Source organism: Penicillium diatomitis (genome assembly GCF_028827545.1).
Source record: "Penicillium diatomitis strain IBT 30728 chromosome Unknown utg000001l_segment0_segment0, whole genome shotgun sequence".
NCBI classification, from domain to species: domain Eukaryota; kingdom Fungi; phylum Ascomycota; class Eurotiomycetes; order Eurotiales; family Aspergillaceae; genus Penicillium; species Penicillium diatomitis.
This window is the reverse complement of record NW_026623173.1, coordinates 3,736,579-3,748,871: the sequence shown is the minus strand read 5'-3', so window position 1 is coordinate 3,748,871 and position 12,293 is coordinate 3,736,579. Positions and strand designations below refer to the sequence as shown.

At 50.6% G+C, this 12,293-nt stretch overlaps 3 protein-coding genes across 3 annotated transcripts; all 3 read left to right on the top strand.

Moving 5' to 3' along the window:
- Window positions 1-872: 872 nt before the first annotated feature.
- Window positions 873-2,339, top strand: N7539_001076 (uncharacterized protein; the record flags this gene model as incomplete). The annotated part of the gene is made up of 5 exons (XM_056930680.1): window positions 873-1,028; window positions 1,091-1,359; window positions 1,422-1,443; window positions 1,500-1,932; window positions 2,023-2,339. The coding sequence occupies 5 exons, from the start codon at window positions 873-875 to the stop codon at window positions 2,337-2,339; spliced, it is 1,197 nt and encodes a 398-aa protein (XP_056794973.1).
- A 547-nt stretch (window positions 2,340-2,886) lies between these two features.
- N7539_001075 (DUF726 domain protein) lies at window positions 2,887-4,806 on the top strand (the record flags this gene model as incomplete). The annotated part of the gene is made up of 1 exon (XM_056930679.1): window positions 2,887-4,806. The coding sequence occupies one exon, from the start codon at window positions 2,887-2,889 to the stop codon at window positions 4,804-4,806; it is 1,920 nt and encodes a 639-aa protein (XP_056794972.1).
- Window positions 4,807-5,474: 668 nt separating this feature from the next.
- N7539_001074 (NAD(P)-dependent alcohol dehydrogenase) lies at window positions 5,475-6,563 on the top strand (the record flags this gene model as incomplete). Its single annotated transcript, XM_056930678.1, has 1 exon — window positions 5,475-6,563. One exon carries the CDS (start codon window positions 5,475-5,477, stop codon window positions 6,561-6,563), a length of 1,089 nt encoding a protein of 362 aa, XP_056794971.1.
- Window positions 6,564-12,293: the final 5,730 nt, after the last annotated feature.

The window sequence follows — 12,293 nt, the reverse complement described above, 5'->3', positions numbered from 1 at the left end:
GGCTACCCTTACTGATACGTTACATTAACTACTTTAATTGCCTATGTGAGCATTGTCCTGCGCACTTACAACTTCTCTTCACACAAATTATAGATAAGCCTTGACTGGTGCGTCGGTTCAAGTCTTCCGTCAGAGGACATACATACAAAAAGACACTGGAGTTACGAGGTCGGCCGTAGAAAAGACCTCTAAGGTTGAATGCGGCCTCTCTTCTGATCATTAACTGGACGTTCGGTGGACGAAAACATATTTTCGGGGGAATGGAATTGGCGTACAGTAGAGAGTAGACATTTTAGTCTGTACACTCCCATCGGTATTGTACCGGATGCACGAAATGCAGATCATTCTTATCTGGTCGCGAGGCTTCATGAGGCGCGTCGACAATGCAAGGAGTGGCCGAGAGTCACAGTCGAACATCGGCTAAATCAGGTATCTTTCAAGACAACGCCGTATGAGATCACGAATGGGTGAGCTCACATGCGTGATATGGGATTCTCAACATTAGAGCGTCTTTCTGTAAGATCAGTTCCGACAGTGTCACTGTGTTGATTCACCTGCGGATGAGAGCTAATGTGACATGAATCGAGAGTTTGCTTTGCTTTGCCGTTGAAAGTATTCGGACTAGTCATCCCGGATTGGATGCCGACAGCCGACGTATGTGATCCATCATCTGTTTGCTCGCACTGATGCTGACGCCGAGGCAAAGCTTGTTCGATCGGACATCATCCACTCGGTCGTGACTTCGTTATAACCTTAGTCCGAGTGCCTCGCGTCTTCCATCGAAGTTGTCAATTCTCCAGTAATCATCTCCTAATAAATGAACTGGGTCAACTCACGCTTGATGGTACCGACTTGCATCCAGCACAGCGACAATGACTCTATCAGAAGCGCTAGCCAAGGTGCAGACTCTCGTGGCGCAAGAGGCATCCGGCAATAAGGATTCTCATGCCACCCTTCTCCAGGCGATTCGTGAACTACAGCTAGAGGCTGAAACTCCGCTAGAGACCACGTCTAGGCTCAATTTTCAAGTGAGAATGTTCATCTCTGAATAGTTGCCAAGAGTTTATCAAATCGTCGTCAAGTCTGACAGAAAGTGACCTCACAGATCATGCAAAACATCTCGATCCGTGTCGCAATCGAGAATGGATACCTTGCTATGATTGCTGCAAAGAGTGGCCAAGCTGTCTCGGCTACCGAGATTGCTAAGCAAACAAACTCTGATTTGCTTCTGGTGACCCGCATCATGCGGGCGTTGACAGCAATTGGTCTCTGCGATGAGGCTGGTAGTCAGCTTTATGCTGCTAATCATCGCACTCACTTCAAAATCTTGCCGGGCTCCATTGCGGCGGAAAAACACCAGTGAGTTCTTCTCTTCACGTGTCTGCGTCTCGCTTAATGGCCGTTGCTGAGATAGAGCCTAGTTTTGACCTTGATTTTGCAATGGTAAGCCCTTGTTCCCCGTGATCATTGACTTTATATTTACTCAAAATGTCCCAAAGGGCGGCAAACTCGTCGAATATATGCGTGGCCCAGGAATCCAGCAATTCGCCGATGAGCCTGACGCCATGACCTTATTCAAATACACACATGGAACAGATGTGATCTTTGGGTTACTCGAGAAGAACCCGGAGCAAAAACAAGCATTTGACGACTACATGGCTGCGCGTCGCACAGATAATCTGCCGCAGTGGTTTGATATATATCCTGCGTTCGAAAAGGTAACGAGGGCCCGAACTGACCCCGAATCGGTTCTCATGGTCGATGTTGGCGGGGGACCCGGGCAGGAGATTTCACGCTTCAAGGAGAAGTATCCTAGTCTACCAGGAAGATTCATTCTCCAGGATCTACCCTTGACTTTGGAACGAGTTGGCAAGCTACCTGAAGCAGTGGAGGCGATGGAATACGATTTTTTCACCCCTCAGCCCGTCAAAGGTAAGAAGAGGCCGTGAAATCCTTGCTTCTCCTTCATTTGAGGGGAAAAAAAGGCTGATCAAGTACAAATCTCATGCAATTTTCTACCAGGCGCTCGATTATACTTTCTTCGTGATGTTTTGCATAACTGGTCAGACGCCAAAAGTGCCCAAATCTTGACCAGGATTGTCGAAGCCATGGATCCCGAGTACTCGACTCTGTTGATCGATGACTACATCTTGCCAGATACAGGTGCTGAGCTTCGAGCTGCCGAGATGGACATTCTCATGTGGCTGCATACTGCGGGCTTGGAGCGAACCGTCTCACAGTGGCAGCGGCTTTTCAGTGAGGTAGGGCTGGAATTGGTTCAAATCTGGAGCACTCCGAGAGGGAATGAATCGGTCCTCGAGACGCGTATTCGTACTTAATATTTAGCGAGCCATGAAGATTGTGAATGCCGAGAATCTCTTGAAAATTGTAGTCTCGTAGTGTTGGTCACGATCAACAAGACATAGTAGCAGTTGACTTTATTGACTCTTTGTTGGTGCCTTAGGCCATAGTGCCTGATTCAGGGTTTCGGCCCCCGGACTGCAGAAGGTCAGTACAATCAAACCCCTCGTTGCATCACATCGTGCATCTTGTGATGTTTATTGAGAAAATCCTCTCTGATCTACAATAGAGATCTTATATCTTTCTCGCGCTCCCATAGACTTGTGATTGTCACAATGTTTAAAAATCTCAAAGACAAGACATCTTTCTTTGAGACCAAATCCGCCGATAAGAGTCAATCCGCGGATCAAAAGGAAGATGCCCAAGATCTGACGTCAATTCTGACCCGGTCGCAGCGTGGCGACTTGACTGTTTTGGTAGCAGAAATTGCAGAGTCCAAGCGAGTGAGTATACTTGAAGTGTTTGAGCCTCAAGAAAGCAACACTTCCACTGGAAGCTCTCCCAGTCAGACACCGGTCTCTGAGAATGGCGAGCAAGGAGCCCATTATGAACATCATCCCCCGGCGCGGCCGCCGCGTCAGAATTCTGGTCAAAGACTCAACGCTACTGCAGCTGCGGCGAAAACGCGCGCCAAGAAAAAGAACGCTCGACCATTTGGAGAAATGGCGAGTCTCGGTCCTACAGCGTATCGGAGAAGTCGTGAATCAAGAAAATGAGTCTGGGAAAATGGCTGGCCCGGATTCCGCTCCAAAGAAAGATGATCTTCCGCTCGAAGAAGACGAGGAGAGAAAGAATGTCCTCCGTCAAGTATTCCATCCAATCGAGACGCCACTCCGCCAGCTTCCCAAGGCCACTAGGCTACTGATTCTTCATTCTCTCATCCTCTTGCTTTTGAGTCTCAAGCACTATAACGCCTACTCAAGAGTCTTGCTGCTGCATGTTGCAGCTAGTCTCGATATTGACATCAGTGTCTTGAATGATGACGAAAAGAAAGTGGCTCGGGGGCTTCTGGATGCCGTGCTTGCGCAGTCTCAGGAAGCAGGCAAACAACCTGAGCCTACCAAGAATGACAGCTCCCGCAAGTGGAAGGTTGGACTCGCCTCGGTGGCCGGTGCCGCGCTCATCGGTATCACTGGAGGTCTGGCTGCACCGCTGGTCGCTGCAGGTATTGGAGGCGTGATGGGAGGCTTGGGTCTCGGTGCCACTGCAGCGGCTGGATATCTTGGTACTCTTGCTGGCAGCAGCGTGCTTGTTGGTGGACTCTTCGGTGCATATGGAGGCCGGATGACCGGTCGGACGATGGAAAAGTATGCACGTGAAGTGGAAGACTTTGCTTTCATTCCCATCCGAGGACAGCAGAAGTCTCAAGTGGAAGACGAGAGTGATGAGGCGAAAGAGGATCACCGTCTCCGCGTGACAATAGGTGTCACTGGTTGGGTGAAGGACGTGTCTGATTTTTCGGTTCCCTGGCGAGTTCTCGGAGACGACTCAGAGGTGTTTGCGCTACAATGGGAGACCGAAGCCATGATGAACCTCGGCACTGCTCTCACGGACCTGGTGACAAGCGCTGTATGGACTGTTGCCTCGCAGAAAATAATCAGTCATACGGTGTTTGCGACTCTCGCTTCTGCGGTGTTTCTGCCGATGGGCTTGATCAAGATCGCGAGGCTGGTCGACAATCCTTTCATTCTGGCAAAAGCCCGAGCCGACAAGGCTGGTGAGGCACTCGCCGACGCTCTGATCAATAAAGCTCAGGGAGAACGTGCAGTGACATTGATTGGCTACTCACTGGGTTCTCGTGTCATCTATTCTTGCATGCAGACCTTGTGCAGAAAAAGCGCCTATGGATTGGTGGAGTCGGTTGTTCTCATGGGATCTGCGACTCCTGCAGATGTTGAAGCTTGGCGCCGTATTCGAAGCGTTGTGAGCGGGCGGGTTGTGAATGTATACTCTCAGCACGATTCACTCCTGGCGTTCCTCTACCGCACCAGTAGTCTTCAGGCTGGAGTCGCTGGATTGCAGCCCATCGAAGGCGTCTCTGGTGTTGAAAATGTCGATGCCACCGAGAAAATCAACGGTCATCTCAACTACCAATTTTACCTGGGGCAGATTCTTGACTCAATTGGCTTGCAAGATCTCGATCTTGATGAGGTCAAACGCGAAGAAGCTGCCGGGGCAGAGGAGAACAAGAAGCAGGAGGAGGAGCGAGCTCGTAAGGAGAGCAATGCTCAGCCAGAGGACAAGGGCATGTTCGATGCGACCGATGATGACAATGATCCTCAAAAGAATGTCCAAAAAGCTCCGTTGTCACAGAACCAGGCTAATACCCACTCGAATGACCATTCCAAGGACCATTCTGACGACCATTCTGACGACCATTCTGACGACCATTCTGACGACGAAGGAACTCACCATCGAATCCAGATGCTGGATCTTGACGACTAAAATGCTATCCACACTGGCTGCTCATTCATATCGTGTCGAGCACACTGAGCTTTGTCAGAGATGCCTTAGCTTACGGCTGGTTTCTTGAGATGATTCTTTCATGCCATAAACATCGCGCTTATCTGCAATTGGATAGAAATGTTCTGTTCAGGGCGATCAAAGACGCCAGTCTTGTATAGTCCAGTACAATCTGTGGATTCATCAAGAAAGAGTCCCCTTGTAGATCTGCGCTGTATGCAAGAAGAGCGCCTCGAAGATTACGATAAAGCCAACTGCGTTTCACAAATTACCGACAAAACATCTCAATTCGTAGCATTCGAATCGAGTCAAACGTACTCGGAATTCATATTTCCCCACCCGATCTGCACAAGGTAGCGCCTCGGAATGGCTGCAGATCAAAGCGGAGCTGGAGCGCATGGAGCTATGACCACCTCGTCTGTTATTCTCCGTCTTCTTTTTCTCGGTTCCGTCCGAGTTCAAAGGCTGGCTTCCCTCTCGGCCATTCCACCACTGCAATATTTGCCGCCCGTATTGACCTTCACAACCGTCGCACGTCATTAATCAGGTGACAATACACATCTTCCGTTCTCGAAGACATCGGAACCCCGCTCTTGTAACCCCAGGTTCTTCTTAGTAAAGGATCGCTATACCCCCGCTGCAACGTCAACATGTCTCAATTTCCGGCTTCCCCGACCAACAATCTTCCTGCTCAACCACACCCGGAAGCGATGAAGGCCTGGCTGTACTCAAGTACTTCAGGGGGACTTGAGAAAAACCTCAAGCTCAACACGACAGCGCGCGTGCCTCCAGTCCCGCAAGGCTCGCAGGTGCTCATCCACGTTCTCTCCACATCGCTCAACCCCGCCGACTATAAAGTTCCAGAACTAGGACTCGCCGCGCGGATGTACATTGGTACGCCCGCATCTCCCGGCATGGACTTTTGTGGTCGGGTTGTGAAGGCAGGACCGCTGGCGCAACATCTCCAGGAGGGACAGCTTGTCTTTGGTGCCGTGGCTCACCCGTTGAAGTTTGGATCGCTGGCAGAGTATATGATTGTGACGGTGGAACAACTTGCTACTGTGCCCGACGGAGTGGACGTTGACTCGGCAGCTGCAGTGGGAATTGCCGGTCAGACTGCGTTCCAGAGTCTAGAGGGCTATGTGGAGACGGGTGAAAAAGTGCTGATCAATGGTGGATCTGGAGGATGTGGTATCTTCGCGATCCAAATCGCAAAACAAATGGGCTGCCACGTCACGGCCGTCTGTTCAACTCGGAATATGGAGCTTTGTCTACGGCTCGGAGCAGATGAAGTGATCGACTACACAGTCGAGAAGGACCTCACGGAGACTCTTGCGTCACGAGGAACGATCTTTGACCACATTCTGGATCATGTTGGAACACCAGGAAACATGTATTACCAGTGCCACCGATTCTTGAAGGAAGGCGGAGTCTTCATACAGGTGGGATCATCAACTATCTCGACTCAGGCCGGACGCTTAGCTTGGCCTGCTTTTCTGGGAGGTGGAAGACGGAAGTATAAGGTGTTGATGTATAAGCCTTGCTCAAGGCATCTTCTCCAGTTGGGGGAGTGGATGCAGGAGGGGGCACTGACAGTGCAAAAGGACAGTGTCTTTGAGTTTGATGAGGCGGTCAAGGCATTTGAAAAGCTCCGATCTGGTCGTGCCCGGGGCAAGATTATCGTGCACGTTGGCAAGGATGAGCGAAATCACCTGGAATCGTTTGGAATTGGAATGTAAAATCTGACTCTACCGATGATGGCGAGCTGGAAAGGAGTTCACAGGTGTTGACTTGACTAATTTCAAATTGTTCACATGTTGAATAACTACAGTATATATCATGATATCTTATCTTTGTAAATTGATAGATCGGACCCCGACTACTTATGACGTGACCATCTTCAGGCAATTGTGGTTGCCGTTGCTTGCTTGGAATGGATCTAGCAAATGGATGATGCTTCTGTGAAGCCGAAGAAAATGGCCGTTGATTCATAGTGCCAAGATTATCTCGGCCTTCAACCAGCCCTGCCGGGCTAGCTCAATCGGTAGAGCGTGAGACTCTTAATCTCAAGGTTGCGGGTTCGACCCCCGCGTTCGGCTATTCCTACAAACAAAACCTGAGATCCTTTTTTTGGCTTCTGTTTCTATCTAATACTTTCGAGATCTGGTTTGCTCTTGGCCAGTTCTGTGAGATCGCGCACGTGGGGAGAGAGCACTCGAGCGGGTATGGGTGACCTTTTGAAATTGACCAAGCCGCCTCATGTCCCGTGTCACCCCTTGAGGTACGTCGAGGGCATGTGATCTTGATATCATGGTCCTTACTCGTCATTACTGAAGTGTTTCCAAGTTGGCATGTTGTTACACAGCGTATGTCATCTCCATCTACAGGAAACTGTACTCGAACAACTAGCAAGGTCGCTCTAATCACTCTGATTCCAATGTGAAACCAGTTTGTTCTTTGTGGTCTCCCTGGGTAATCTGTTTTCCTAAATTATCTGCTTGCTAGAAGGTGAAGTTTTTATATGGGAACGAGTTGATGAAGTCCTTTCGCTATTTCCTTCCATCTGATACATCGATGTTCTCGTAACATCACACGTGATACCATTTTTTCCCTTCTTCTTTTGTTTTTTCTTTCCTTTCGGCGTGATTGTTCTAATTCCAGACATTGACACGAACCATGCAAGATAGAGATCTACGACAGGAACTCGTATGGCCTATATGGGCTCTGGGCCGGCCTGGGCATTCACCGTAGGTGTGATAAATAGAACGTATTGAGCTTGGAATCAGTATACTATTTCTACATAAGAATGTGTCAGGTCATTTTAATCTCTCATCTAGAAAAGCACTTCCCTCAGGATCTAGTAGTGTGACATAATGATATATCCACGGCCAGAGCCAGGAATGCATGACCTGGTGAAACATGGAGAAACGATGCGCATTCACCATACAATAGGATATTGGAGAATCTTGAGATAAGCATTGCTTTGTCTGGAAGGACATCTGCCAAGTTATTCATATGAGCAATATTGAAACATCTCGGACGTTGTGGTCTTTGTTACCAAGCAGGCTGTCTGCGGACAGCAGATAGAGCCCTCGAATTGATTTGATCAATTACAATGGTAGGTCTTTACTATAATACCCTAATCACTTGTGTGCAAGTATGATTGTGAATGGACTGTCCACTGTCCACGTGGCTGTGGACGCGGGCTAGGAAGGACATGTGATAAATCCGCTCCACGTGCGTGGCAGCCCAGTTCTTCATGACTGCGTCATAATGTCAAAATCTCAGCCCCCTCCAACCAGCCCTGCCGGGCTAGCTCAATCGGTAGAGCGTGAGACTCTTAATCTCAAGGTTGCGGGTTCGACCCCCGCGTTCGGCTATTCCTACAAACACAACCTGAGATCCTTTCTTTTTGTTTCCCATCTCTCTTTTTCGGTCCTTATATCTGTCGGGTGACAGCAATATTCTTACTTCCCCGACCTTTGACTTGTGTAGGGTGGTGGTACTGGTGAGTGGCTAGAGCCATCCTTGCCAAAATGGCTGCGCACTCGCAGACCTAAGTTTGTTTCCCCTGACGACCGGACTGCAGTGGGCCAGTCCTCGACTTAGACATCACTCACCTCTTCTCGTTGTCGAGAAAATCTACGGAGAATATCAGCATCCAGCTGCGTATGTATATATAGCGGGCACATGCTATGCCACGCCCTGCTATATATCTGGATTGTACATTGATGCTTGTCTGGTGGGCATACGGCTAGGTTCCGTCCTTCCAGTCCGGATACCAGGACTGTTCATTACTGTTGCTTTTTCCATGTTAAGCTAGGTGCGCTGGGTTTCATATGGAGACCCATGTCCGCGAGAGTGCATTGTCTACCTTTCCTATGTACTTTTCCTTCGTTGCGCGGGCTGGAACTAAGTCGGGCGTTCGGCGTGGTTGGTGGACGCCGGAAAGGGCAATTGAATGTTCAATGTCCGACTGGCTTGAAAACCTATCCACTAGGTGGTCCCGGGCACTGCGCTGGGGTGAGGGTGTGTTTGATATGATCAAGGACAGGGGCTCCAGGGTGAATTAAAGTACCTAGGTCCTATTGATACCGGGCAAGGCGTTGTTGTGGGGGGGGAACCCATGAGAGAGACCAGAGCGATGTGTCAGCTCATTTCGGCTTGGAGATCTACATACTAACTGACTGCAGTAGAGGTCGTGTGCGTTCCCAAGGATGGTTCCATTCACTCGTAATCAATGGATTGCATGTGGTGTCCGGCACCTAGATCCGGTGGGTGTTTCACCGTGTTCGTCTTCGGGTAGATAAGATTGATTCGGCCCGAACAGTAGTTACAGTACACACGGCATCGGGAACTCCCCAGGATATATCTATCACGCGCGGGCCGCGCCCCTCGGCACTACAGGTTCTTTGAACATTTGAGGTATCGTACTGTATCAACCTGCCCTAGAGTTCAGATCTGAATGTTAACATTCACTAAATTTCAATGAAAACTACAAGTCCAATGCTCTGTATACCGACTGAACGAGTGCGTCGAGTTGTACGCCATTGCCCGGAACCTTAACCGCCAGTCCGAAACATAAGAAGATCCGAAAGAGCTTCCCGTCGTCCCTCTCCCCTTTTTTCGTTCACAGCTTCATGTTGCCAAATAATGCATATCCCCTCAACCAGCCCTGCCGGGCTAGCTCAATCGGGAGAGCGTGAGACTCTTAATCTCAAGGTTGCGGGTTCGACCCCCGCGTTCGGCTATTCCTACAAACAGAACCTGAGATCCTCTCTTTTTGCAATTTCTCCAGAAATTTTTTGGGAGCCAGCCACAAAGCGATCTAGCATCGCACCCGTCTGATTGTTGATAGCTCAACCTCAAGGACGGACGCAGGTGTATAACTATGCATCGGCACATGACGAGGTGATGCGCGGTTCTGTATCCCGAGCCATACTTGACATCTGTGGACGCAGGCAGACAGATAAGAGACATGCGAGGATGTCCCTGTACATCACAAGTGGAAGCGGTAGTGTCAGACGAATGACATTCTACGCGGCGGGTAGACATATCGAACCAATAGACACTTATTTGTGATCTTGGAACTCACCTCAGTCATGCTCACCCCTTGAATGTGTCGGGTACGGTCGCACAGGCGCCAACTCCAATCAAGAGGGAGGCGACACTGGCGCCGGGAGCATACAATGACTCGAGCTAGATGATTGACATCCACCCATTAGATGAATGGTATATCGAGTGTTTAATAAGTGGGAGTGACGCCTCATCCGGACATGATTTGAAGTAACACGAAACCACGTGCAAGGCAAGGACCAATACAGTCCCATGCGAGCGAAGATTCGCAGCAACCGCCGTTCACCATCACCATGACGGTATAATCGAGTCATTGGGTGCGTTGAGGCTGGATGACGCGATGAAATGTGCTTGGACAAAGCCCAGTGGCTTGAAACGAAATGCACCCCGTTTACTTTTGTGTTATGCATTGCAGGGTTGCACAGCCTCCTGAAGCCGAATTGAGAATAGCGCGAGTCGCCCTGCGCCTCGACCTGCATGTCAAACGCCAGCCGCAGGAATTCGGGACAAATGTCAGTGATAATGAGGCTCCATATAAGTGGTTCCATTGATAAATGTTCCGCGTGGATACATCAAAAGTTGGATGATGGCGCCCCTGGGTGCTGAAAGCTTATTCGACGTGCACCTACGACCGGGCCGGACTCGCCCTAGCAAGCTACATGCACGTTGCCGGCCGCACGTGGGTATTGTCCTGTTCACGACTGCCGCATCACCTCGAAGTATCGAGACCGGAGCACCCGCAAATGTAAAAAGAAAGATGCATCAAGTGCAAAAAGAAGGATCTCAGGTTTTGTTTATAGGAATAGCCGAACGCGGGGGTCGAACCCGCAACCTTGAGATTAAGAGTCTCACGCTCTACCGATTGAGCTAGCCCGGCAGGGCTGGTTGAAGGGGGTAAGCAGAATCATGGACCATGAACCTATGTTGTTGTTTTACGGGTTCGATCAAAAAAGGTGCCAAAAAGAAGGTATCTCAGGTTTGATTGTAGGAATAGCCGAACGCGGGGGTCGAACCCGCAACCTTGAGATTAAGAGTCTCACGCTCTACCGATTGAGCTAGCCCGGCAGGGCTGGTTGGTGAGCAGAGCAAAGTATTCCTGACGTTCTCTCTTGACCAAGCTGGGGTGCTTTGGGGTGTAGTGGCGGGCAAGATGCCGGATACTGTGACAATTGTCGAGTAAGGGAAGCCGGCGACCCAGCCGTGGAACACCTGGTTGAGTATCACGAGGAGACAACGAGCTAGAAGTCTAGCAAGACCAAGCCCGAGGGGGTTGTGGCGACGACACCTAGAACCGCATGCGCGTGAGACTGACCAGGCAGGCCCCGACGAGTCGACAGCTATGATGAGCCTTGACAGTCCCAATGATGATAGGAAGCTGCCTGTCTGTGCTCTAGGCTGCAACGCAATGTGCCCTGTAGGGTGCACTGGTGCAGTGATGAGACCCCAGCGCGGGGGCCTCGGTAGGCGAACTCACCACCAGGGAGGGGTACGATATCATGACGACAGCTTTGGGAGCATGAGATCACCGAGTACGACTCATGGGAATGACTTTGCCTACAGTTGTCTCTCCCTGCATCATCATCATCATCATCATCTGTTTGTTCCAAAAGAAAAGTTAGCTCGATTTCGACGGAAGGATGCAGACCGAGGAGAGAAGTTGACGTTTGGAGAAGGGAAGGGAAAAGGGGGACAGTGTATGATGGTCAGTCGGAGATGCCAGACTGGCAGGAAGGGGGCCAGCCCCGTGGCTCAGGCCGGGCTTGAGGCGCGAATCCCGGGCCTTGATAAGCACACCCTGTGGCTGGGGCGGAGCAACGCAGTCTCGAGTCTAAACAAGACCAGGGGAACTGTGGCTTGCGGCTGAGAGGGAGAATCGTTGGAGGACGAGGAGCCCAGGAGGAGTGCGTGACCCCTCCCGAGAGACACTTGAACACGCTAAATGTGGTACTGCACGAGTTCCGACTAGTCTGTCGGGATTGGGGTCGGAAAGGCGGGGGCATTGGCTTCCAACCTAAGCGGTCGATGAGGATATTCTGGGAATACATGATCCACCTCTCGGTCAGTGCTCCGGGAGAATGCCCTGTACTAGAAGAGAGCCTGGTCGGAAAAGGGATCAATGTGAGCGTTGACCTGTGTCTTACAGTTTGATGAGAGATGGACGCTCATCGTTCCTCGTCGCTGGTCCTCCGGGCGATGGCCAGACGAGGTCAACCGCGGCAAGCGGGGCAATTGATCGGGGTAAGAATTGGGCCAACCCGTGGCGGGGAGGAGTCTTCGGGCGTGTTTCATCATCACCACGGGGCGATGGAGTCGTCGAGGGACTCCGCGCTCGGCAAGTTCCATACTCGCATGGATGGGGAGAAGCAGAGTGAAGACTCCAGCGAGTCCACCGC